Here is a 26,671-nt window from a genome sequence, read left to right on the forward strand (position 1 = left end):
TTTTCAATCAAAGCACAGAGGGTTTTTAATTCTCAGCACAGTACTGAAGAATTCTTCTGCAATTAGTAATTAGCAGCAGTCCACAGGAGGAATGAATCATTGATGCCTTTAATGTTCGCAAAATAAAGTGAGTCAATGACTATTTATGGGGCTGCTGAGGATATGGGAGCCTGGGTACCATGAAGTTTGTGACACCAAGGAAGGAGAAGTTAGAATTTGGGGAAGAAATGAGGATAGGAAAAAAATAAGCGTTTCTTATTTTCTTATTATAGGAAAGGAAACATCATCCAGAGAGATAGGAAAGGAGACTTGGGTAGAGCTGGGAAAGATGGGAAAATTAAGGAAGAAGTGTTTTAACACAACCGAACTTTCTGTGAGACCTGCAAGTAGAGTGTAATGAAATGACAGAATCTTTTAACTATTGGTGATGAATCTCTCAGTTATTGTGTTGTTTTTCTTTTTCTTTTTTTTTTTTGCAGTACACGGGCCTCTCACTGTCGTGGCCTCTCCCGTTGCGGAGCACAGGCTCCGGACGCGCAGGCTCAGCAGCTATGGCTCACGGGCCCAGCTGCTCCATGGCATGTGGGATCTTCCCGGACCAGGTCACGAACCCATGTCCCCTGCATCGGCAGGCGGACTCCCAACCACTGCACCACCAGGGAAGTCCTGTTTGCTTGTTTTTGTTTTAGGGTTCACTGATATGTCAGAGGCTGGGTCAAAGTAGCATCATTTCTTCATGAGCACATCATCGTAACTTTGCTTAAAATGGGTACACAGGGAAACGGTGCTCCCCCGCCCACCCTGCTGTACAGCCAAAGTAATGTGATGACTAAAATGCTTAAAAAAAAAAAAAAAAAAGCTGGCCATGATTTTCCAAAGCCAGATTTCTGTTGGTAAGAAACTAATGCCACCATTTGATCAGAATAAGCTGTGATGCTGTAAGAGGATCAGACAATGGACTAGACCTCATGGGGAGTATTGAGAAACTCACCAGTGACCATGCCATCATTCTACACGAGATAATTTCATGAGGCCTGCAATCCTCAACGATATACCAGATCGGGATGAAATCCATTTTCCAGGAACTTCAAAGCACGTGTGTAATACACTGAGATCAATAAGACCACAAAAGAAAGAATACACCGATCAGAAAATAATGACTCTTTATTAACTTGTATGGGGTCTAAATTATCCCTTATATACGTTTGTATTCATTCCACAGGGAATTAGGTGATTCACTTCTATATCATCTGCAGGGACCATCTCCAGATCCTCCAGTTCTACTCGAATGACCTCCTCCAGGTTGTTCTGTATAGAACTCTCAGCACCACAGTGATAGAAACTCTGGTAGATTCCCCACACATCCATGAGCTATATCAAGTCCAGCTGTAAAGAGGAACAACAGATTTAGAGAGGAAGCAGGCCAACTCCAGAACACTGCTTCTCTGGGGAGAGAACCATAGTGACAATGGTTCTCGTCACTGGTGGCACACATGGACTTGCACACTTACTCACCGCTAACTAACTTAGGAGTTAAATTTAGGAGTTAAATTCTAAGTACCTCTTCATTTCAATCCTAAGAAGTTCTCCACAAAACGGCTGAAAGTTTTTACTGGACTGCTGTCATGTGAGGCTTAAAGGCAGGAAGTTTCCACACATGAAAGATGGATACAAAAGCCAATACTCTACAGAGCGTCCCAGGCATCCAGACACAGTGTGATAAGGTCCAGAAATCCCCAAATACCTATCAGCCTGTTCTGTTTACATAAAGTTAACTGAGAACATTTAAGAATTAGGCTTTTTAAAAGCTGTTTTTATTTGTCAACCCACACAAATCGCACATTGTATTGCTTATTTTGGTTGAGAGCAATTTCAGTAAATTATGACATTTTGCTGCTACAGGAATAGCCTTCCCAGCTCTTTTTTAGTCCTTCAATGACAGGATTAAACTGAATGAACAATAAACTTAAAAAACCATAGAGCACAGGAACATCCATTATGAAATTACTTATCTGATTACAAGTATAATGGCAATAAATAATAGTGTAGAGAGCTGCTGGTATGTTAGAAATTAAAACACAAATATGTGAGCTGGAAAACAAAACGGTGGAAATAACTGCTGAGGAGCAGAATAAAGAAAAAAGAATGCAAAAGAATTGAAGACAATCTCAGAGACCTCTGGGACAACACTAAACGCACCAACATTCGAATTACAGGGGTCCCAGAAGAAGAAAAGAAAAAGAAAGGGTCTGAGAAAATATTTGAAGAGATTATAGTTGAAAACTTCCCTAATGGGAAAGGAAACAGTCACCCAAGTTCAGGAAGAACAGAGAGTCCCATATAGGATAAACCCTAGGAAAAACACACCAAGACACATATTAATCAAACTAACAAAAATTAAATTCAAAGAAAAAATATTAAAAGCAGCAAGGGAAAAACAAAAAGTAACATACAAAGGAATTCCCATAAGGTTACCAGCTGATTTTTCAGCAGAAACTCTGCAGGCCAGAGTAGGATATACTTAAAGTGATGAAAGAGAAAAACCTACAACCCAGATTACTCTACCCAGCAAGGATCTCCTTCAGATTCGATGGAGAAATCAAAAGCTTCTCAGACAAGCAAAAGCTGAGAGAATTCAGCACCATCAAACCAGCTTTACAACAAATGCTAAAGAAACTTATCTAGAAAAGAAAAAGACCCGCAAAAACAAACCCAGATGAATTAAGAAAATGGTAATAGGAACATACATATTGATAATAACCTTGAATGTAAACGGATTAAATGCCCCAACCAAAAGACACAGACTGGCTGAATGGATACAAAAAAAAGACCCACATATATGCTGTCTACAGGAGACCCACTTCAGACCTAGGGACACATATAGACTGAAGGTGAAGGGACGGAAAAAGATATTCCATGCAAATGGAAATCAAAAGAAAGCTGGACTAGCAATACTCATATCTGATAAAATAGACTTTAAAATAAAGACTGTTACAAGAGATAAGGAAGGACACTACATAATGATCAAAGGATCAATTCAAGAAGAAGATATAACAATTATAAATGTTTATACACCCAACATAGGAGCACCTCAGTACATAAGGCAAATGCTAACAGCCATGAAAGGAGAAATCGACAGTAACACAATCATAGTAGGGAACTTTAACACACCACTTCCATCAATGGACAGATTATCCAAACAGAAAATAAATAAGGAAACACAAGCTTTAAATGACACAATAGACCAGATAGATCTAATTGATATTTATAGAACATTCCACCCGAAAGTGGCAGAATACACTTTCTTCTCAAGTGCACACGGAACCTACTCCAGGATAGATCACATCTTGGGTCACAAATAAAGCCTCAGAAAATTTAAGAAAAATGAAATCGTATCAAGTTTCTTTTTTGAACACAACACTATGAGACTGGAAATCAATTACAGGAAAAAAAAAATGTAAAAAACACAAAATACATGGAGGCTAAACAATGCCCTACTAAATAACCAAGAGATCACTGAAGAAATCAAAGAAGAAATTAAAAAATATATAGAAACAAATGACAATGAAAATACGATGACCCAAAACCTATGGGGCACAGCAAAAGCAGTTCTAAGAGGGAAGTTTATAGCAATTCAATCTCACCTCAAGAAACAAGAAAAATCTCAAATAAACAATCTAACCCTACACTTAAAACACCTAGAGAAAGAAGAGCAAAGAAAACCCAAAGTCAGTAGAAGGAAAGAAATCACAAAAATCAGAGCAGAAATAAATGAAATAGAAATGAAGAAAACAATAGCAAAGATCAATAAAACTAAAAGCGGCTCTCTGAGAAGATAAAACTGATAAACCCTTAGGCAGACTCATCAAGAAAAAAAGGGAGAGGACGTAAATCAATAAAATTAGAAACGAAAAAGGAGAAATCACAACTGACACTGCAGAAATACAAAGGATTATAAGAGACTACTACAAACAGCTATATGCCAATAAAATGTACACACGAAGAAATGGACAAATCCTTGGAAAGGTACAATTTTCCAAGACTGAACGAGGACAAACTAGAAAATATAAACAGACCTATCCCAAGTAATGAAATTGAAACCATAATTTAAAATCTTCCAACAAACAAAAGTCCAGGACCAGATGGCTTCACAGGCAAATTCTATCAAATATTTAGAGAAGAGCTAACATCGATCCTTCTCAAACTCTTCCAAAAAATTGCAGAGGGAGAAACACTCTCAAATTCATTCTACGAAGCCACCATCACCCTGATACCAACACCAGACAAAGGTATCACAAAAAAAGAAAATTATAGACCAATATCACTGATGAACATAGATGCAAAAATTCTCAACAAAATACTAGCAAACAGAATTCAACAACATATTAAAAGGATCATACACCATGACCAAGTGGGATTTATCCCAAGGATGCAAGGATTCTTCAATATATGCAAATTAATCAATGTGATATACCATATTAACAAATTAAAGAATGAAAACCATATGATCATCTCAATAGATGCAGAAAAAGCTTTTGACAAAATTCAACACACATCTATGATAAAAACTCTCCAGAAAATAGGCATAGAGGGAAACTACCTCAACATAATAAAGGCCATATATGACAAACCCACAGCAAGCATCATACTCAATGGTGAAAAACTGAAAGCGTTTCCACTAAGAACAGGTACAAGACAGGGATGTCCACTCCCACCACTCTTACTCAACATAGTTTTGGAAGTCCTAGCCACGGCAATCAGAGAAGAAAAAGGAGAAAAAGGAACACAAACTGGAAAAGAAGAAGTAAAACTGTCACTGTTTGCTGATGACGATACTATACATCGAAAATCCTAAAGATGCCACCAGAAAACTACTAGAACTAATCAATGAATTTGATAAGGTTGCAGGATACCAAGTTAATGCACAGAAATCTCTGGCATTCCTATACACCAACAACGAAAAATCAGAAAGAGAAATTAAGGAAACAATCCCATTTACCACTGCAACAAAAAGAATAAAATACCTAGGAATAAACCTGCCTAAAACACTTGTACTCAGAAAACTATAAAACACTGATGAAAGAAATCAAAGATGACATAAACAGATGGAGAAATATAGCATGTTCTTGGATTGGAAGAATCAATACTGTGAAAATGACTATACTACCCAAAGCACTCTACAGATTCAATGCAATCCCTATCAAACTACTAATGGCATCCTTCACAGAATTAGAACAAAAAATTTTACAATTCGTATGGAAACACAAAAGACCCTGAACAGCCAAAGCAATCTTGAGAAAGAAAAACGGAGTCGGAGGAATCAGGCTCCCCGACTTCAAACTATACCACGAAGTTACAGTAATCAAGACAGTATGGTACTGGCACAAAAACAGAAATATAGATCAATGGTACAGGATAGAAAGCCCAGAGGTAAACCCATGCACATGTGATCACCTAATTTACAACAAAGGAGGCAAGAACATACAATGGAGAAAAGACAGCCTGTTCAATAAATGGTGCTGGGAAAAGTGGACAGCTACATGTCAAAAAATGAAATTAGAACACTCCCTAACACCATACACAAAAATAAACTCTAAATAGATTAAAGACCTAAATGTAAGACCAGACACTATAAAACTCTTAAAGGGAAACACAGAAAAAACACTCTTTGACATAAACCACAGGAAGATCCTTTTTGACCCACCTCCTACAGTAATGGAAATAAAAACAAAAATAAACAAATGGGACTTAATTAGACTTCAAAGCTTTTGCACAGCAAAGGAAACCATAAACAAGATAAAAAGACAACCCTCAGAATAGGAGAAAATATTTGCAAGTGAAACAACAGATAAAGGATTAATCTACGAAGTATACAAACAGCTCATGGAGCTCAATAACAAAAAAACAAACAATCCAGTTAAAAACTGGGTGGAAGACCTAAACAGACATTTCACCAAGGAAGACATACAGATGGCCAACAGGCGCATGAAAAGATGTTCAACATCGTTAATTATTAAAGAAATGCAAATCAAAACTACAGTGAGGTATCACCTCACACCCATCAGAATGGCTATTATGAAAAAATCTAGAAACAATAAATGCTGGAAAGGGTGTGGTGAAAAGGGAACCCTCCTGCACTGTTGGTGGGAATGTAAATTGATACAACCACTATGGAAAATAGTATGGAGGTTCCTTAAAAAACTAAAAATAGAACTACTACATGACCCAGTGATCCCACTACTGGGCATATACCCTGAGAAAACCATAATTCAAAAAGAGACATGTACCACAATGTTCACTGCAGTACTATTTACAGTAGCCAGGACATGGAAGCAACCTAAATGTCCATCGACAGATGAATGGATAAAGATGTGGTACATATATACAATGGAATATTACTCAGCCATAAAAAGAAACGAAACTGAGTTATTTGTAGTGAGGTGGGTGGACCTAGAGTCTATCATACAGAGTGAAGTAAGTCAGAAAGACAAAAACAAATACTGCATTCTAATGCATATATACGGAATGTAAAAAAAAAAAAGGTACTGATGAACCTAGTTGCAGGGCAGGAATAAAGATGTAGATATAGAGAATGGACTTGAGGCCATGGGGTGGGAGGCGGAAGCTGGGGCGAAGTGAGAGTAGCATCGACATGTATACACTACCGAATGTAAAATAGTTAGCTAGTGGGAAGCAGCAGCATAGCACAGGGAGATCAGCTCGGTGCTTTGCAATGACCTAGAGGGGTGGGATAGGGAGGATGGGAGGGAGGCTCAAGAGGGAGGGGATATGGTGGCATGTGCATGCTTATGGCTGATTCACTTTGGTGTACAACAGAAACTAGCACGGTATTGTGAAGCAATTATATTCCAATAAAGATCTATTTAAAAAAAAAGAGAAAAAGAAAATAAGAAGCAAGTCTATGGTAAGCAGGCTTTGTGGCTGTATTTACAGCTTAGGCAAGTTCAAGCATTAGAACACCTGCTATATATTAAAAGTACTTACCAAATCATCCACGTCACCACCTTCCTCACATACAGCTGCTGTGTCTTCATCTGGATTTTCTTTGGGGGCCAGAAACTGTGAATAGAAGTCAGGCACAATACCAAAAGGATGTTTTTGCCTCCTTTAATGGAGGAACGCATGCAAATGGCCCCAAAGAAACACCATCTTGACGTACGCCCCTTCATTTGGCTCTGGATGAGAGGACCAATTGTGAGGTTGAATAGTGCACTAACTAGTCACAGAGAAAGTTCTTGACGAGAGGGAGGAAATGACACGGCTCGCCAAGGTAGCGAGCACGCGGAGGGTCCTACATCAGGCACAGAGGACAGCAGACATTCCCATTTCTGCTTCCACAGGGGGCATGTGGGCTCCTGAGGGTTCAGAAGAGAACCAAACACCCCAAACAGGTATGTTTCTGCCTCTTTTGAAGACAGCATTAAGAATCAAGTGTCTGGACTTAAAGATTATAACCATCTATTCCTCAGTTTCACTGAGGACAAAAAAGGTAAAAGGAAGGACTTCTTTTAGAGATGTGAAACACAGAAATGGGTGAGCTTGGGAGATTGTTCAATTCTTTTTCTGGCAATCTTTAAATTTCTGTTAGAAATTGTTTGAAAACAGGAAGGTGGATGAGAAAACTTCTAGTGTACACTTCTGCTTAGCATCAGTGTTGTAGACTTGAAACTTCTAAAAGGCAGCTACGTAGAAAAGCAAGGGCCCTGAATTGAAGTTTGCAAGCATCTAGGAATGCAACTCAGATGTTAAAAGGGTAGTGAGTGCCCTTGAAGACTATCTGAACATTCCTGCCCTCCATCCTGTCCCTCCAAGAGATAGCAGTGGGGACTCTTATCCTTTAAGGTGTGTGGTAACTGCATCTAAGAGCTAGTTTCTATGAACCACTTATCCATCCTCACACCAGAGTTGATCTTCTTGTAGCACAAGTACATAACATGGTGGCAGAGACAAGGCTGCAGGAGTGAGTGTTTTTAAAAGGGGAGGTGGGAGGCGAGGCACGCCTCTCCCGGCAAGCATCCCTCAGGGTCAGTGTGCATGGAGCCTGCAGGCAGTGAGCGAGCCTTTCGGCCCACTTGCTCCTGTAGTAGCTCCACCCAAGAAGGAAGGGTGTACTCGTACGCACTGTCCTCACTTTCTCGACATGAAAGCATGGCAAGAACCGCTTTCCCTATATATCCCTCTGATTTCTATGGTACAGTGGACATAATGGAGGCCTCGGAAACCTAAGATCTGTAAATAGGCCTTGTTAGCACCTTGGACATGGCCATGACAGGTTTTTTTAAAAATTAATTAATTTATTTTTGGCTGTGTTGGGCCTTCACTGCTGTGCGCAGGCTTTCTCTAGCTGCAGCGAACGGGGGCTACTCTTCGTTGCGGTGCACGGGCTTCTCATTGCGCTGGCTTCTTTTGTTGTGGAGCACAGGCTCTAGGTGTGTGGGCTTCAGTAGTTGTGGCTCTCAGGCTCTAGAGCACAGGCTCAGTAGATATGGCGCACGGGCTTAGTTGCTCCGTGGCATGTGGGATCTTCCTGGCCCAGGGCTCGAACCCGTGTCCCCTGCATTGGCAGGCGGATTCTTAACCACTGCACCACCAGGGAAGTCCCTGACAGTTTGTTTTTGACTCAACATCCCTCCTGGACTTTTTCCTCCTCAGTCAAAAACATCTCATCATTCATTAACTTCAATTTTGATTGAGAGATTAAGGAATTTTTCTTCTTCTAAGGACATTTACAAATATTTCCATAGCCCTCTGTTGACCCTGAACTGGACTGTGTTCAGCGCTGGGCAGAAGGGGACAGAAAATGCTAGCAGTGGGCACACAGCCTGGAACAGAACTGTAACGCAGCATCCATATCATTAATTCTATTTATTCGGCTGATTTTTAATAAAGATATCTGAGGGCCACATAGAGATACATGAATAAGAAATTCATACTGTATTTGCATATGGTTTACATCTAAAGCTTAAACCCTGCTCTTAGATGCCCAAATTAATCTTTACTTATGATTCTAATTATTATCAATATTGAAAAAATATTTTTTATTTTATTCCTCTCCTCTCCTACTCACGATCATTAATCCCCACATGGTTTTCCCTGCAGCAAGAATACCAGCGCAAAGGACAAAGACTTATCCAGCTGGTAAGAAGTGAATAAAAGGTAGAGCTGTGTCTTACCATACGCCTCTGGGGGGCTACAAACAACCAGCACCTTCACACACAAGCTCCATGGTCTCAGTGTTTCTGTAGTCCACTATGTCTTTTATCATCCCTTAGAAACCTGATACATGGTAGGTATTTATTGATGAATCTAGAAAATTCCTAATGTTTTTTGGCACGCAGCCTCTAAAAGCTCTAATTCCCATTCCCTCCTCACCTGCAAAAGCCCCTTTCACACTGCAATTACAGGATAAATGAAGATAGGACTGTCTGCACAGTATGACCATGGTATATACAATTAAACACAAATGGCATGTCTCTGAGATGAGGCCAAGCTCCTAGGAAGAAAGGAACGGCAGCAAACAAACTTCCATTTCCATCAAGTGCTAAACATCTGCAACTGATTTCCTGACAGATCTGCTTCACATTTCTGCTCAAGCAAATTACAGCTAAAAGCTGGGCTGCCATCCATTATCCTCCCCAAAGCCCCAGGCAAGGCTGATCTCTTACACATATCATATCACTCCTTACCATCAGAGTTTTTAACTACAAGTAATTTCCAGGCTGTGCAGTGACAGGGAAGCTAGAGATAAAGCAGAGAATTCAACGACTGGCCTGTTTTCTCAATAAAAGCAACAGGTTCTTTGAACGCAGCCGAAAGGGTCACACATCAACTCTTGACTTTTCTTTTGTTCTTTCTCTCTGCAATATGCTGAAAAAGCAGAGAATAAACAGAAAGAACCGTTGTTCTGTCCTCCATCCTCAAACCACCATCATTTACTTGGGGTTACCAAGAAAGAACCTCCTTACTTGGAGATCTTTATGAAATGGATAAACTACTACTTCTCAGGTACACCAAAATACAATCCTGGCCACAAGCAGAGAAATGGCATCAATAACCTCTATAGAGAAGCTTCCAGTCCTATTGCTCCATAAGACTAAAAACTAAAAATCAGCTTGTCCTCAGACCCTTACCAATCCCCAAATTGAAAACACATGGCTTCCACCGGGCTTATTCCAACACCATCAGGTGATTCCAAAGAATCACCCATAATCCAGATACACAAAAGCATCAGGAAGAATGAAAATCCGCTTGCATGAATTTTGTCTACAACGACACACACTTAGGTTTCATTAATGCTATTTTCATGCTATAAAGACAACACAGTGCAGCAGAGAAATCCTGCTAACTAGTGTGGAGGGAAGAACCATAACCTAAGCACTGCCCGTTCCTCAGTAACCCTGGGCAAGCCGCCTGGCCTCTCTATAACTAGTCTTCCTCAAAAATAAGATGGGAATACTACTGCTGACCCTATCTATTTCATGGGGTTGTATTGCTTCTCAGGTAAAATAAAGTATACAAAAATGCTTTGTGGTACTGTAGATTTTATGTTCCAATTCCCAGGAATACACCCAAAACATGTCTACCAAATGATAGGTATAAGAATACTCACAGCATTTTTATTCACAATTCCCAAAGTCTGGAAACAATCAAACGTCCATCATTAGGAGAATGGATGAATAAATCGTGGTACAGCCATAAAAGCGAATACTACCTAGCTATAATAAAGAATGAACAATTTTAACATCATGGATGAATCATAAAAGGCATGATTCCAATTATGTGAAGGTTAAGCCAGGCAAAATGACTCTCAAGTGACAGATGTCATCAGGGAGCCTTCTGAGGAGTTGGAAATGCTCTTTATTTTGATCTGGGTGGTGGGTACTCCGATATATGAGCATGTAAGAATTTATCAGTGTACACATTTAAGATTTGTGCATTTACTGTATGTTCCACCTCAAAAAAAGTTTTAATTGTATCTTAAAAGTATCAAGCTCTAAACAAATATAAGGTAACACTGTGATATTTTAATTATCGCTTTTCTCATACTAACATCCAGAGATTTAAGGCAGAAAAGGAAAGTGGAAAAGAGCAAAGAAAAGTGTCATGGGGTCTAAGAGCGGCCGGCAGTGAGAGAAAACTGTTCTCAAGAAATGATTCCTAAATTTTATCTTATAATCCTTCACAAGGTTTTGGAGATCTCTTTTGAAAGAGGGAGCATGAGCCTCTTTTCTTTAGGTACATGCGGCTGGTGGCATTCTAAGGCGGAGGCATGGAGATGACTATAGTGGGAATCCAGGGTCTGGGCTCTAGGCAATTCAGCTAGCCATGAACTTGTTGTGAGACACCGAGAAAGTCAACTTCACATCTCTAGACTGCATCTAGATAATGACCAGATCACTAAGCACTGAGCATCTGTGATGCTACGATGGAAAAATCAATAAATGTCAACAACAAAAAAGCAGGCTAGATTAGGCAGCTATAAGGAAAACAAGTGCTAAAATGATGCTTTCTCCCCCAAAGATCTTGTATCAAATGATTGTTTAGACATAGCTCAGCATCCTGGAATCCCGTAAGAAACAATATTCCAAAGCCATGGGAAGAAATCCTCTTTCCCCTCTGTGCTCTTAATATGGAGTAAAAAGAATGGAGGACTGGGGGTCAGTCCAACAACTGGATTCCTGGCCAGTGACTTACTATGAGATCTCAGACACATCATTTTACGTCTCAGCCCTAAGTTTCTTCATATATAAAATAAGGAGTTTGGACTAGATCAGTATTTTTCAGGTTCTGTTCCTTGAGGTCCTGAGGGTTCTTCCAAGTCCCGTGGGCATGGGTAACCCCAATTTGCCACTCCCACTGCCCATCAAGTGAGAAGCATCACCTTTCTCTGTTTTATCTATCAGGCTTCCTTGTAAGCTTTCAGTTTTAAGAAATAAAAACTCAGCTAGGAGATCATGAGGATTCATTCCAGCTGAATAAAATTCTACACAACTTAAGCCAGTATCTTCCGCCTTAGTGAAGGCTCTGACTTGTTTAAATTCTTTTAGCCCAGGGCTTCTCAGAAGCAGCATCCTTTGTTGTGGGGGCCTGCACCCACTAGGAGGCAGTAGCACGCCGCCTGCTGTAACCACCCAGAATCTCTGGACAATGGCAATGTCTCCTGGGGAACAAAATCACCTTTGGCTGAGAACCACTGTTCTATCCCTAACACAGGTTAGTAGGAAAAACTTAAAAGAAACATTTTTTTTAATAAAGAAGATAAACTTCAAATGAAGAATCAGCTTATCTCGACCTTTCACAAGTCCAGGTCTCTCACTGACTGTGGTTCTCAGATGCTCCTGGAATGTGCCAGGATAAACAGGCACACCTCCTACCCACCACAGAGCCACGCCCTGTGAAATGAGCTGACGGAGGAAGGGTGCACAGGCGCTACGAAGGCCCATCCATGTTGTCGCAAATGGCAGGATTTCCATCTTTTTACGGCTAAGGAGTATTCCATTGTATATGTATACCACCTCTTTATCCATTCATCAACGATGGGCACTTAGGTTTTTTCCATATCTTGGTTATTGTAAATAATGCTGCGGTGAACAAAGAAGTGTATATATCTTTTTGAATGATGGACCTTGAGAGTATTATGCTAAGAGAAATAAGTCAGATAGAGAAAGACAAATAGTATATGATTTCACTCATATGTGGAATATAAAAACAAAACAAAACAAAATAAATGAACAAACCAAACTAAACAAAAACAAACACACAGATACAGAGAATAGAGTGGTGGTTACCAAAAGGGAAGGCATGAGGGGAGGGCGAAATGGGTAGAGGGGGTCAACTGTATGGGGATGAATGGACACTAAACTTTTGGTGGTGAGCATGCTGTAGTGTATACAGAAGTCAAAATATAATGTTGTACACAGAAATTTACATAATGTTATAAACCGATGTTAACTCAATAAATATAAATAAATAAAATAAAGCCGGAGGAAAAAATATAAAAGACCTTATCAAACATCAAACATTGATGGCATGTCTAACAATAAAAACTAGAAACAGAAAAGTTAAATGAAAGAATTCACAAGTTACAATGACAATAAACATGAATGAAAAAGAGGGGTAATATTTATGTCTAGGCTTTGAAATGAAATAGAGGTATCAGTTATTGAAAAGAATAGTGACTGTCTACGCTTATGTCATGAAAGAACTTTCTATTTCTGCAGCAAGGCTGACGTACCTATATTTCTCAAAGAATCATAAAATCCACATATTTCTAGAATACACTGGAGGGAAACAGCTCTCCTTAAGACGTACAAGTGTAAAGTTATGATTTAACTTTCATTTAAAATGGACATCCTGAATAATTATTTCCTTTCAAATCATCAACATTTAATAGCAATAATGTGACAGCTGCTAACTTTAAATAACTTACGGTAAATATCTTGAAAGAATTTTAATGGACTATGAGGACTGTTCTCCAATCTCTGATTATAGCCAAGTTTCCTTAAGTGATTATTTGGTAAGTGGCCAAACTTAAGACTTGCTTTGGGACTTCCCTGGTGGCGCAGTGGTTAAGAATTCACCTGCCAATGCAGGGGACACGGGTTCGAGCCCTGGTCCGGGAAGATCCCACATGCTGCGGGGCAACTAAGCCCCTGTGCCACAACTACTGAGCCTGCACTCTAGAGCCCGTGAGCCACAACTACTAAGCCCGCGTGCCACAACTACTGAAGCCCATGCGCCTAGAGCCTGTGCTCTGCAACAAGAGAAGCCACTGCAGTAAGAAGCCCACATACCGCAATGAAGAGTAGCCCCCACTTGCCGCAACTAGAGAAAGCCCGTGTGCAGCAACGGAGACCCAACACAGCCAAAAAACCAAAAAATAAATAAATAAATTTAAATAAATAAATAAAAACACTTGCTCTGAAGAAAATGTAAATGAATATTTTAGTGTATGGCCAAAAGTGATTATACTTCCATAACTTACCTAAGAGAAAAAGCTGAAGCATGTCTCTCCTATTAAAACCACAAGGAATCAACTTCCTTGAGCCAGAATCTCACTAATTCTCCCCATTATCATCTGTATGTACACTTTTCCTTCCACATTTCTCTCCAAAAATCAACAGGTGCCATTTAAAAATATTTTTAATATAAAGGATTAAGTTTTCATTCTGAAAAAAAATGAAGGGTTCATGTGATACTGAAGCAGACACAAAGGCATAACTGCAAGTCAGACAGGACAGAGTGTGCGCTGAGCGTAAATCACAACAATGGGCTCCACTCTGCTGTTTACCATGTTTTCTTCCTATTCAGACATGGTGATGTTTTCAGAGTTGTCTTAAACCGCAACCAACTGAAATCAGTTCTGTTGATACTAGAATCATGTAAGGACACCAGCCCATATCTAGTCGTAACTGAAACTCCTCTCTGCAGCTTCATTACCAGACATTACAATTCCTGATGGTTAGGCTCGGTGCCCTTACATTCCAAAGGTGATGCTGCATTTGCGACAAAGACTAAGCCCCAGACACTTGCAAGCAGCACACTATCCCTTCCTAGATTTCTTTCTTTTCTGATTTTTCTGGGGTCACTTAGCTGAGACACCTTTGGTTAAGAGGTACTGCTGGGAGGAAAGACTACCTTTTTCTCCCAAAACTGTAATGTGTACTCAACTCTCACCTGGATGATAGGTTTTTTTTTTAATGCAATGACTAAAATTATTTGCCTTGACTTATTTTACCTGTTTAACAAAAACTGATTGATAAGCTTTCACCCTATGTGATTTTATGTGTCAACTTGGCTACACTATGGTGACCAGCTGCTGTGTCAAACACTAGTCTAGAGGTTTCTGTACAGGTATTTTGTAAATGCGACTAAAATTTACAATCAGCTGACTTTAAGTAAAGGTTACCCTTGGTAATGTTGGTAGGCCTCATCCAATCAGTTGAAGGAATTCTGTCTCTGGACTGTAATAGAGAAATCCTGCCTGAATTTCCAACTTGCTGGCCTGCTCTACAAATTTCAAGTTTGCCAGCCCCAACAATTGTGTGAGCCAATTCCTTAAAATAAATCAGTCCCCACCACCCCCATACATACACACACACAGACACCAGACACACACGCATTCTATTGGTTCTGCCTCTCTGGAGAGTCCTGAATGATGCATCCTAGTTCAAGGGGGAAAGATTATCATGCCATTGTATAAAATAACAAACAGAAATAGAACCACTTAAGTGGCACTCTGAAGCCCAAGGCACTCAGTCCTGACTGTGGCAGAAGCGGGTACAGACACCACTGAACCCCTTCTGAGACAATAATCAGCACCTTGGAGTATGCTTTTTTTTTTTTTTTTTTTAATCCTGGTTTAAAAATTCAATTATTGGGGCTTCCCTGGTGGCGCAGTGGCTGAGGGTCCGCCTGCCGATGCAGGGGACACGGGTTCGTGCCCCGGTCCGGGAGGATCCCACAGGCTGCAGAGCGGCTGGGCCCGTGAGCCATGGCTGCTGAGCCTGCGCATCCGGAGCCTGTGCTCCGCAACGGGAGAGGCCACAACAGTGAGAGGCCCGCGTACCGCAAAAAAAAAAAAAAATTCAATTATTTCCCTTTGAAGCATGAGGATGGATAGCTTCACTTTAACTAGGCCCTAACATCAGCCCATCTCGCCAAAAGACATTTAACAAGACGAGTGATGTTTTCTACTCTTATATAGCAGTCCACGTGGCCTTCTAATCCCAACCTGGTCGTGGCGAGGAGGCAGAATTCCTCACATCCTTTCTCTGAAAATGGCTGCTGCTACTTAAGCACCTCAAGTATCTGGAAACCTTCATTAACTGATGCTTACTATGAAGTTTAAAATTAAGCAAAAAAGGCCTCTGCGTAATCGTACTTCATAAATATTCATCTACTGTGTATGCCTCACTGGACGTTAACTCTCGTGGGGACTGTGGTTAACAGTGCAGAGGGCTTGGCCTCTGTTCGTCCAGGCTCTTCCTATCTCAGGCTCCAGGGCCATGGGCAGCTTATCTAAGGAGACAACATGGAGTATGCTTTTTAAATTCTGGGATCTTACTTCCTGAAAGCGGGGGCCATATCTGTTCTTTAACAAAATGCTTTTGCCAGGCAAAGTGCTTAATAAAAATTCTTGTATACTCTAACTCCACTGCCAAACAATATTATGGTTTTTTCCAAGTGCATTTATTGAGCTGAAAATTCAAGGTATTTAAAATTTGGCCTGAATTTGGCCGTAGATGAACAAACATCTCCAGCCTTGTTTCTGCCATTTCCTTAGATTACTGTCCACCAGTCCCACACCAAGCTCTCCCTTAGCTTGGCAGTTAATTTTTGAGTCTCTAGTTTTTCCTTCTACTACCTTATAACCAGCTGTTTGAGTTTCTAGAGGGCGGAGTGCTGTCTTATCATCGAGCACAGTGCCTAGCAAACAGCACAGACTTAGCACATAACTGACAGATGCCAGGTGTGGTACTAGCAGGGCTGGGTCAACCAGTGACTATAAGTGACACTGAATGTTACAAAACATATACTTTTGAGCTACTCAATTTAATTTCATTAAACTTTCACCACAAATCTGAGGTATAATGAAAGACTACTGAGCTAAATAGCTATATGTTTTTGACTCATAACTGAAATCAGATTCAATGCTCATACATCAAGCAGGAAGACACCAAGCATATTGACCATTTGTGTCAATATGAAGATCATGGGGTCTGCATACATGGGGTGCTCTACTCTAAAGACCTAGATATGCCTTATGTTAGAATACCACTATTGTTCTACCTTGTTGCATATCACAATCATCTGAGGGGCTTTAAAAACTCAAAATCATGCCCAAAACACATCTCAGACCAACAGAACCTCAGGGGAGAGAGAGAGGTACCTGTCATCAGTAATTTTTCTTTTAAAATAGCTCCCCAGGTGACTAACAGGTGGCCTGGGTGAGAATCACTGGGCTGGATAGATTTCCTAGCCTTACCCAGGGTCTAGGCTAAGTGTGGTTTACACTATGGACCAGGAACTCTAGAGGTACTGAGTTCTAGAAACACTAATCTAGTTACCCTTAGAATTTTACTTCTTCAAGAAAGAATGGGCATCGGGACTTCCCTGGTGGCACAGTGGTTAAGAATCTGCCTACCAATGCAGGGGACACGGGTTTGAGCCCTGGTCCGGGAAGATCCCACATGCTGTGGAGCAACTAAGCCCATGTGCCACAACTACTGAGCCTGTGCTCTAGAGCCCGTGAGCCACAGCTACTGAAGCCCACACACCTAGAGCCCGTGCTCTGCAACGAAGAGTAGCCCCTGCTCGCTGCAACTAGAGAAAGCCTGCACGCGGCAATGAAGACCCAACGCAGCCATAAATGAATGAATGAATGAAATTTAAAAAACAAAAAAGAAAGAATGGGCATCAAGAAAATAATATCCACTGCAATAATTCATCTAAAGACAGGGAGCTACCCCTCAATACCTTTTTGGCTTCCTCAGCAGTAACAGAGCTTCCAGAGGCTTCATCTTTGGTGATCAGAGTAATTCCATCTAGAAAGTAATTCACAGAGTAAAATTCAAGTACAAAGAATCAATCCCAATCCCACCTTCCTTTCCACCACACCTCCTCACATCTTTGCATTGGAGATTCTTAGAACTATAAAGGTACTCTCCTCTATAAGAAATATAAAAGTTTATGAAAGGCACTCAACTCACATTGCTCCTCCCATCTTACATTACCCTTTCTCCTATTTTTGCTTATATAAAATGAAGGGCACATCGCAAATGCTACCAGCTGTGTGCAGTCTTTCTTGATTGACTCTCCCCTTTAGAACTCTCAGATCAGTTTGTTTATCCCTTTGAAATGGCTCTCATCATATCGTATCCTGTATAACTATTCGTACATATTTTATCCCTCCTAACAGATTATACTTTTCTCTAGGGCACGGACTACGCTTTATTCATCTTTATATTCCCCTCAATGTAGTACATAGCAGGAGCTCAGTAAATAAGTGAAAACTGAATGACTATACTTTGGTCCCAACCCATGAGGTACCAAATATGGGAATGTGCAGACATTTTGACTTCTAGTAGTGTTACTGGCTATTGATGGAATGGCAAGAGAGCTAAGGTCAGGAGGAAACATGCTCTTACAATGAATGGCCTTGTCTATCATTTAGCACAGTACATCGCGTTTAGCTCAGTGAGAGCAAATCAAGGATAGAAAATTTACCCTTTAGTTTTCTCTTTTTCCTAAGATTTTCTTCTGCCTCAAGTGGCTGATGCATGAAACGCTTTCAGAAAAGCACATGCATTTAACATCCATTTGCACCTAGAAATGGCGCAGGTCATGTGTATTCTTTCAATAGGTTATAGGCTCTTAGAAAATATGTATCTTGTGTGTGTCCTACAAGTTTCTTTTCAGCAAGCAATATGTTAGAGGCATTCAATAAATACCAAAACCAATCACTTTCATCTATTGGGTCGGCAGCAGGGACACAAAAGCGATTTGAATAAGCCCCACTCACCACTTATTCTAATAGCTTTTGCTCCCGAGTGTAGAAGTTAAAGGGCTGAAAAATTAACTGTCAGAGAAATGCTTGCCTGAGTGATGAAAAGCTGCCTGTTAGAAGCTGGATAGATAGGAATGCAACTCCTTTTATACAGAATTTGCATAGAAAGACAGGTTGAAACTAATTTGGGGGGCTCTACTTCAAGTACAAAGTTTCATACTTTGCAATATCATTGTTTTCATAATATGTATTTTTAATAGGTAACCTCTTATATTTGGGTTCTGAAAGAAAATCAAGTCAGGTTAAAGAAAATGGGCAAAGGACATGACGGAAATCAAACATCAAGCCTAAAATTGAAAGATTTGCCCTCTTTCTACGAGTAATTTGCATTGGTCACTGTAAGTGAGGAACTGAATGGCTTTGGTGCATGAAGATGCTGGTCAGCTGATATGGAAAGCCAAAGAATACGGCAATGAAAGGTGGAGGAGGGGAAAATGTGGGGGAGGTCAGTGAAAGTGCTGTGGATCCAGCAGGACTGAAAGGTCTAAGAATCGCAGGAAGGGGACAATGTCTGCCTGCACAGCTTCTTTACTCATCAAACAGAAAGGCGTAACCTCTGAAAGAGTCACGCTGCATAACGAGTTTAAGATGGGACTTATATGTTTACTTATTATTTATCACTTTGTATTTATGCTTATTAAGCAAAATTTTTAGTTCACTGAATCCTGAGCGTTTCCCAAATCCACATGGAAAGTTATCAGGTCCTCATATAACACATCACACAATATAATTTATATTCAGAATTTATACTTAGAAAAAAATAGCATAAATATTTGGATAAAAAGATAAATGATACCTTACCCTGGATGACAATCTCCCAGAAATGATTTAGTTGTTTAACTTCCACTTTCTCTCGAAGGGCTTTCAGGAAACTGTTAAAGTGCTGCTCTTCTGAAAACTGTGGTAGCATGTGGAGGTAGAGGAGGTGGCAGGTCAGAGCTCATACAGAAACGTGCTTCATCCCCAGACCAAAGCAGCACATATACAAGAATCCACGATATTTATTAAGAATATATAAAATGTTCTTCTTTGGTAAATGGGAGACTGGCATTTCAAATTTCACCTTCATTTGCTGGGAGCCAGAAGAAATTTTTCCATCTGTTGAAGGCGCAGAAATTTCCATAGCCACACAGTTTTTTTGGTGGCCTGGTACTTTGTTTTGTAAGTTTTAATACAGACAGAGTCAAACAAAGACAGAGTAATTTAGTGGGATGCTTGTGTACCCATCACCCAGCTTCCATAACTGTTAAGTTGGCCAATCTTGTTTCATCGATAACCCTCAACTTCTCCCACAACCCTTGGATTGTTTTGAAGCAAATTTCAATCACATTAGCTCATCTATAAATATTTCAGTATGCAATATCTAAAATATAGAGACTTATTAAAATATTCACAAAAAATTAATAACAGGAGCAAATAACCAGTCACATTTTCCCAACTTACTTTCTTTTTACATTTTTAGTTTAAAAAGGTCATTAAGATGGACTGATATGTCTCTAAAGTCTCTCTGGATCCTCCTCCATCTCCTTCTCTCTCTCTCTTTTTTGGAATCCAATGACCTGGTACTCTAAAGGACATGTGGTGGCAACAGTGCACAGAAGCGTTATCAGATACTCCATCCAGCCTGGGGCGGGGCATGGGGTAGGGGTGCTAAAAAACCATTTTCACTACCTTTTCATCTAAGCAAATCTTTCTCCACCTGACTGAGTCATCCTTAGTCTTATACTGACTCTACTTTGCCAAAATTTTGTTTTTTTATCTGTAGGGAATTTGGATTATCTACCTCTGAATCTTTTATCCCATTTTAATTTGAACAATTTTCTCATTTTCTTATCATTCTTTGTAACTACCTAAACAATTCAAGAAGTAATTTGTTCATTTACTCAGCAAATATGTAATAAGCACCCACATACAAACTAATGTACACTACAACCGTGCCTACTTTAAAAATATACTTTCTAATTTCAACTTACTCACTCTCGTCTACAGTTTATGTATAAAAGCCTAGAAATAATTTGGAAGATTTTTAGATGCGTTTTCTAATATTCCTACTAAAACAAAGAGAAAACCTCACAAAAGGTGGGACAGGAGTGCTGAGTTATTCATTTTCAGTGTTCTTTTTTTCCTGGCATTCAGATCCCTACTTCTGTCTTCATCAAATCCTTCTCAATAATTACACAACTATATTTTTTCCATCCATTTCCCTAAAATAGTTAGCCAAATATAATACAATACAATAGAAATTTCATTGGCTCCCTAAATAGAAATCATAAAGCCAGGGCTACAGATTGTAATAAAAAGCTAACTCCCAGGGATAAAAGATCCCACTCACCCACACATCTTTATTCCTCCTCAGAAATTACACCAATAGCAAAATGAGTTAGTCATTTCTACTTCCTTGGCATACGCTGCTCTTCACAGTAAGGATGAGTATTTCCAAAGCCTAGGCTTATTTGTGGGGTGCTGTATGTCTCCCCACTGTGATGGTGACCAACTGGTTAGGAAGAGGACACAGGATAGCATTACCTGAATGGCTTCTTCCCGGAAGACTCTGATACAGTCCATGCTCTTCATAAAATACAGTGTTTCGTTAGTATCCAAAAACTGCTCAATGTGATTTATTAACTGGTGACTTGCTAGAACATAAGACAATAAATTTATTTTCCTTGATTTGAGTGATGCTTGTTAGAGAGAATGTACGCTCTTGTGTGCTTGTAAGTATGTGTTATGGATCAAAAGCCTCGTGGTCCATATGCACAAAAGCCATTTTTCTTGTAAGGGGATGGATGGGAAGGAAAGATGAGATGCAAAACACTGACTTCAAAAGTCTACATTTATAAAGTCTGCATAATACTTATTGACATTTGACAAGAAATAAAATTTCTAAAATGCTTAGAATTATAGCTAAATGTTCCTTTTGGAATTTCAAACACTAAGCTGTTGCTGCTTTTTATTTTCCCCCCACAATTCAGGGGTCATTTGGATATTTCAAAACTGCCTTTCCTGATACAGTCATAGAAAATAGATCTTCTATTCCCTCCCCTAATTCCACTCAGGATAAATGTCAAACAGTGTCACACAATGAAAAATAATGAGCCAGGGACACTCCATCTTCTTCTAATCACAGGTCAAATTAGAAAAGACCAGCTCTCATCTTAATTTCATAAAGTCCTTTTAGAATGGAAAATCATTGCTACATATCTTCTGCCCTTAGCTGAATCTGAATAGTCTCTAAGTTACTCAGCACTCTACAGAGCCATGAATACTTAACAATAATGGTCAGCAAGCAACATCATAAATGCTATAGGAAGAGGAAATGCGTTAATAATGTTATAGTTTCCAAGGTGGTTTGCAACTTGAGACTACCTCATAAACAAAAAAATAAACATTCTTCATAAAAAAAAAGCAGAGGAAAATAAAAGCATAAAGTCATCAGGGAACTTAAGTTGCTGAGCAGATAGGTCAAAATAGACACTTAAGATCTGTGTGGAGGAACAAACCAAGGAGATGTGCACAGTCATGGCCTAAAGGCTCACTCTCACTTGTCCCCTGAAACTGCTTGCTAGCTGGCTGTTCAGCAGTTTGTGCTGAATGGTCAAGATATTGTAAGACTGCAGGTCTGCCATCGTCGTGGCCTCATCCAAGCATTCTCATAGTTACGAATGTGTGTGCGTGCAGTACTAATGAAAACTACTTTCAAGGCTTGCCTATAAAGGCTCAAGGCCACTAACTGAATCACAGTGACCCGAGCATTGCTCAATGCCTTATGAAAGACATGAAATGCGGTGCCATCAACTTATTTCCTAAGGATCCTGCAGCATGTGAAAAGGATTAAAAAACTGGACAGAGTATTTCCTAATATAATAATATTGTAGCAAGAGAAAATATCCCCAGTAACCATTTCATCTTTTCTACCAACTAGGAGATTATGATCTCTATTACAATAAAGTACTTAACCAACTTGAGGGATTAAAGAAACGCTTCCCTGCAATTTCAGAAATCTTTACCAATGTATCCGGCAGCAGTGAATTAATATCCAACTACAATTCAAAGGAGAGAAGGTATGTTTGGATGGGTCTTTTAAAACAAGGTAAATAACCCTAATTAGTAAGCAGAGCAGAAAACCATCAACAAGAAACTCAAAGCAATAGAAGCTATCTCCCTTTTTTAGCCTGGAAAGGCGAAGTAATAGAAATGTTTGATATTTCCTATACCACTCAAGTAGCCTGCTTTCTCAGACAGTGTGATATGAAGTTCACTCAGCGTTTCATATCTGTGCACAAATAACAGCCTTTACAGGCCAAGGGCAGTAATCCCGGAGATGCCAAGTTTCTCATTTCTTTTGAAATGTGAATAAGGAGTCTCAGCAAGCTATAATGTAAATATTTCTCTTTGCTTGATTTAGTGATTATTTTAATTTAGCCTAGTACATATTTACTGTGTAACTGCTACATATAAAATGCTATGCTACATTCTATAGGAGATACAATTAAGTTGAAGATAAGATCCTTACCCTTGGGAAGTTTACAGTCTAACAGAGGATATAATACATATACACAAAAAATAGTAACAGGAGGTAAATGTTAACAGGGCTGTGAGTGGTACGGAAATATATCAACTATTCTGAATTTTAAAAATCTTTGGTGATTAAAAGAAAGCTTCATGAATTAACATGGCATTTTTGCTGGGCAATGAAAAACAGAATTTGGCTATCAGACAGCAAAAAACAGAGTGAGCAAAAAGTATAAAGAAGAGAGGTGGGGGCTTCCCTGGTGGCACAGTGGTTGAGAATCTGCCTGCCTATGCAGGGGACACAGGTTCGAGCCCTGGTCCGGGAAGATCCCACGTGCCGCGGAGCAACTAAGCCTGTGTGCCACAACTTCTGAGCCTGTGCTCTAGAGCCCGTGAGCCACTACTACTGAAGCCTGTGCACCTAGAGCTTAGGCTCCGCAATAAGAGAAGCCACCGCAGTGAGAAGCCCGCACACCACAAAGAAGAGTAGCCCTCACTCACTGTAACTAGAGAAAGCCCGCACGCAGCAACGAAGACTCAACACAGCCAAAAATAAATAAATAAAATAAATAATTTTTTTTTAAAAAATCAGAGAGGTGGGAAAGCACAGGGTGTATCTGGAGAAAAGCGCATGGTCCAGCACATGGAGCCCATGGACAGGAGTAGAGAAGAAAAAGGAGGAGGAAGAATTAGACAGGAGAGGAGGTGGGAGGAAAGGGAGTTCCAAGGAGGACGAACAATGTGTGCAAGGGGCCTGTGGCAGGCTAGAGGAAGTGTAGGAAAAAAAGGGTTCAAGAACAAGCCTTTTAGGAACTGCAGCGTTTAGAGGTTGTACAGCAGCAAGGGAGCTGACAAAGGAGGCCAAGAAGGAATGGTCAGGGAGACGGGAAAAAGGAGGGTAAGGCAACACAGATACTGAGAGAAGAAATTATTTGAAGAGGAGAATTGTCTACTGTGTTATAAAGTATTACATAAATAATATTATGTATAATTATTATATAAATTCTGCAAGAAAGAGTATAATGAGCACAAAAGATTAAGTACTGAAACTTAGGGTGTCCTTACACCCAGGAACCCATGAAACAACTAGAGACTGCTGAATGGCTTTGCAAAAAACACAGCTTCCAGACCCATTTTTATCTTGAAATATGATGGAATACACACACACACACACACACACACACACACACACACACACAGTTGCCATCTTGTAGAAAAAAATATTCAAAAGAAACTAAAATAAAGCAAGTGCAAAGCCAAAAATCCATGTGCAATAACAGTATGGAAAAGAAAAGATACAAAGAAAAGAAGTAGGAGTCTCAATAACCAGTTTCCATTTAAGAATGAAGTCTTTATGTATTTGCAGGCCTATCTGGATTTAGTTTTCTTATTTATATGTTAGACTGTTCTGTTCTTTCCTCCAGAAGGTTCAGGAATGCAGGTACTAGGTAAACATATCCAAACTTCTAATAAATCCAATGAATACACAGAACCAGGTTTTGCCCTTCTAGGAATACTCAGTTACATGGCCTGTGCGTCTGGTCCATAGTTCTGAATTCTGTCCCTCTACCTAGACTATTTTGTGGTTCACTGACTATAATGAATCATTTAACACCAGTGAACAGATGTGATGGATGATGCTTTAATATACTGAATATCAGAATGGGATGTGGATAAGGGACCTCTCATCCAAACTTTGGTGGATTTCCCTGCCATTTTTAATAAAAGTAAAATGCAGAAATGGCTAAAAAAATAATCTACTTTGACTCCCCCTTTCCCCCTGCTCCTCATACAGGAAATACTGATCATCAGGGTGCTTTTCTCTGCTTCTACATCAATTATAGGGCTAAGGAATGGCCTGTCAGTGTTCATACTCAGTAAATCACAGCCCTAATTATAATTCACCAAAATGCTTTTCAGAGTTAGTCAGAGGCTCAGTAATACTCACTAGCAGATAAAATAAAAAATGGCCATTGGAAAGGCCATCCATCTTAGGATACCAGGTCAGGCAAAGGCTGTCATTTATCTCAAGAAGTTTTCAAAAACAAAATGTCTATTCTGGATTTCAAAAGTTTCTGTTCTGGATTTTGAGGTTTATAATAGGGACATTATATATTAAGCCAGCATCTGACAGGAGTACAGATTGTCGATACATAAAATGAGTCAACACAATAATACTTTAATGTTATATTAAAATGTTATCGAGATTCAGAAGTGTCATGTAAGAGGAAAATGGCAGTGTTTCCTTGTTTAATCTCTTTAGAGAAAACATTCAACACCTTCCAAAGTCCTACAAAATGAGTCATCTCCCTTCTTGCTGCAGTCACAAACATCTGGGGCCATGTGCTTGCTGGCCTCTGACTTAACATTTACTTACTCCCTCTGTTCTCTGCAAAGATGTTTCCAACAAAGTGAAAGGAAGTCATTTGTTTTGGGTTTTTTCCCTCCATCGTACAGAGCCAAGAGAGCAGCAGGTTCATTCAGCTGTCACACATTATATATAAAGGACTGGAAACCATCTCAAATGATTTTGCTGAGCCCAGGCATCATTCAGGATGTTTCCCAGTTTAATTCTTCTCATGATCTCAATCAATGCCTTATGAGAATTTTACTTATTGAAGAGGTGCACATTTTGCAGATGTCAGCAGTTAAATCATTTTTAAATGTCAAACAAACAGTTTACATAGTCAATGGCATCTTTATAAAACAAAACAAGGTGACAATAAAGATCAAGCATTTAAATCAAATAAGTATATGATCAGATCAGTCATTAAGAGAATTAAAAGGAATAACATCTATCAGTAGCAAATAAAAATCTAAGCAAGTAGTCCTGTCTGCCGCCAATTAAATCCACATGTAAATTACAATCACTGTTTTAAAGCAAAAACTTAACAAGAAACACTTGCCTGGTAAGAAAACAAGTCTGTGTTTTTAATAAAGGTTACAGAAACAGAAATCTGTCACAAAGAAGCTTCTTTGTGTCTCTTTACTATAGGGTATAAATTGGCCATTGTGGTTAGAGGCTTCGTGTATTATTGGCCAGGGTCCAACCAGAAAAACAGAAATCACTGAATATTTAACCAGGAAATTTAATGCAGGCAACTGTTACACGGGTGATAAAGAACTATTAAGCCAACTGAGAATGGGTGCTGTAACCCAGAGATTAGGAACAGCAAGAAGCTCCTAGCACCCCTGGCACTGTGGAGGAGAACAGAACAGAGCAGAAAAGAAATGAGAGGGGGTATAACTAAAGTTCAGGGGCCTGTCCTATGGGAGCCAAAACCATGGAGGACTTGGGAGCTACTGCCCTACTCGGTAAAGGAAAAAGAGAAATATCCTGGCTTCTCCCTCCTTCCTTACTTCCCCCCAATCTCTCACACTGGCTGAACCCAGTAGGAAGCTAGCAGCTGTGGGAGCCTGGAAAATGCAACCCGCAGGGGCTGGACCTGCCCCAGTCCTCCCCCAAGAGCTGGTGCACACAGGGGAAGGGTGAGCTACATACACTTCCCTTTCCTTCAGGTTTATGATGAAACACAGTCAACAGGTTTCTCACAATTGTGTGGACCATGT

The 26,671-nt window shown here is 39.8% G+C and overlaps 1 protein-coding gene across 5 annotated transcripts in view; it reads right to left on the bottom strand.

Moving 5' to 3' along the window:
• Positions 1-1,146: 1,146 nt before the first annotated feature.
• Positions 1,147-26,671, bottom strand: part of XRCC5 (X-ray repair cross complementing 5) — a 99,462-nt gene continuing 73,937 nt past the window's right edge. For all 5 annotated transcript variants that reach the window (XM_032637361.1, XM_032637359.1, XM_032637360.1 and 2 more), the window contains 5 exons: positions 21,116-21,225; positions 19,391-19,487; positions 17,500-17,567; positions 7,006-7,080; positions 1,147-1,386 (listed from right to left, as the gene is read on the bottom strand). In XM_032637361.1, the coding sequence (XP_032493252.1) occupies positions 1,372-1,386; positions 7,006-7,080; positions 17,500-17,567; positions 19,391-19,487; positions 21,116-21,225 (365 nt within the window). In that variant the 3' untranslated portion in view covers positions 1,147-1,371. The remainder of the gene's footprint in view (positions 1,387-7,005; positions 7,081-17,499; positions 17,568-19,390; positions 19,488-21,115; positions 21,226-26,671) is intronic.

This window comes from Phocoena sinus, chromosome 7 (genome assembly GCF_008692025.1).
Source record: "Phocoena sinus isolate mPhoSin1 chromosome 7, mPhoSin1.pri, whole genome shotgun sequence".
Taxonomy (NCBI): domain Eukaryota; kingdom Metazoa; phylum Chordata; class Mammalia; order Artiodactyla; family Phocoenidae; genus Phocoena; species Phocoena sinus.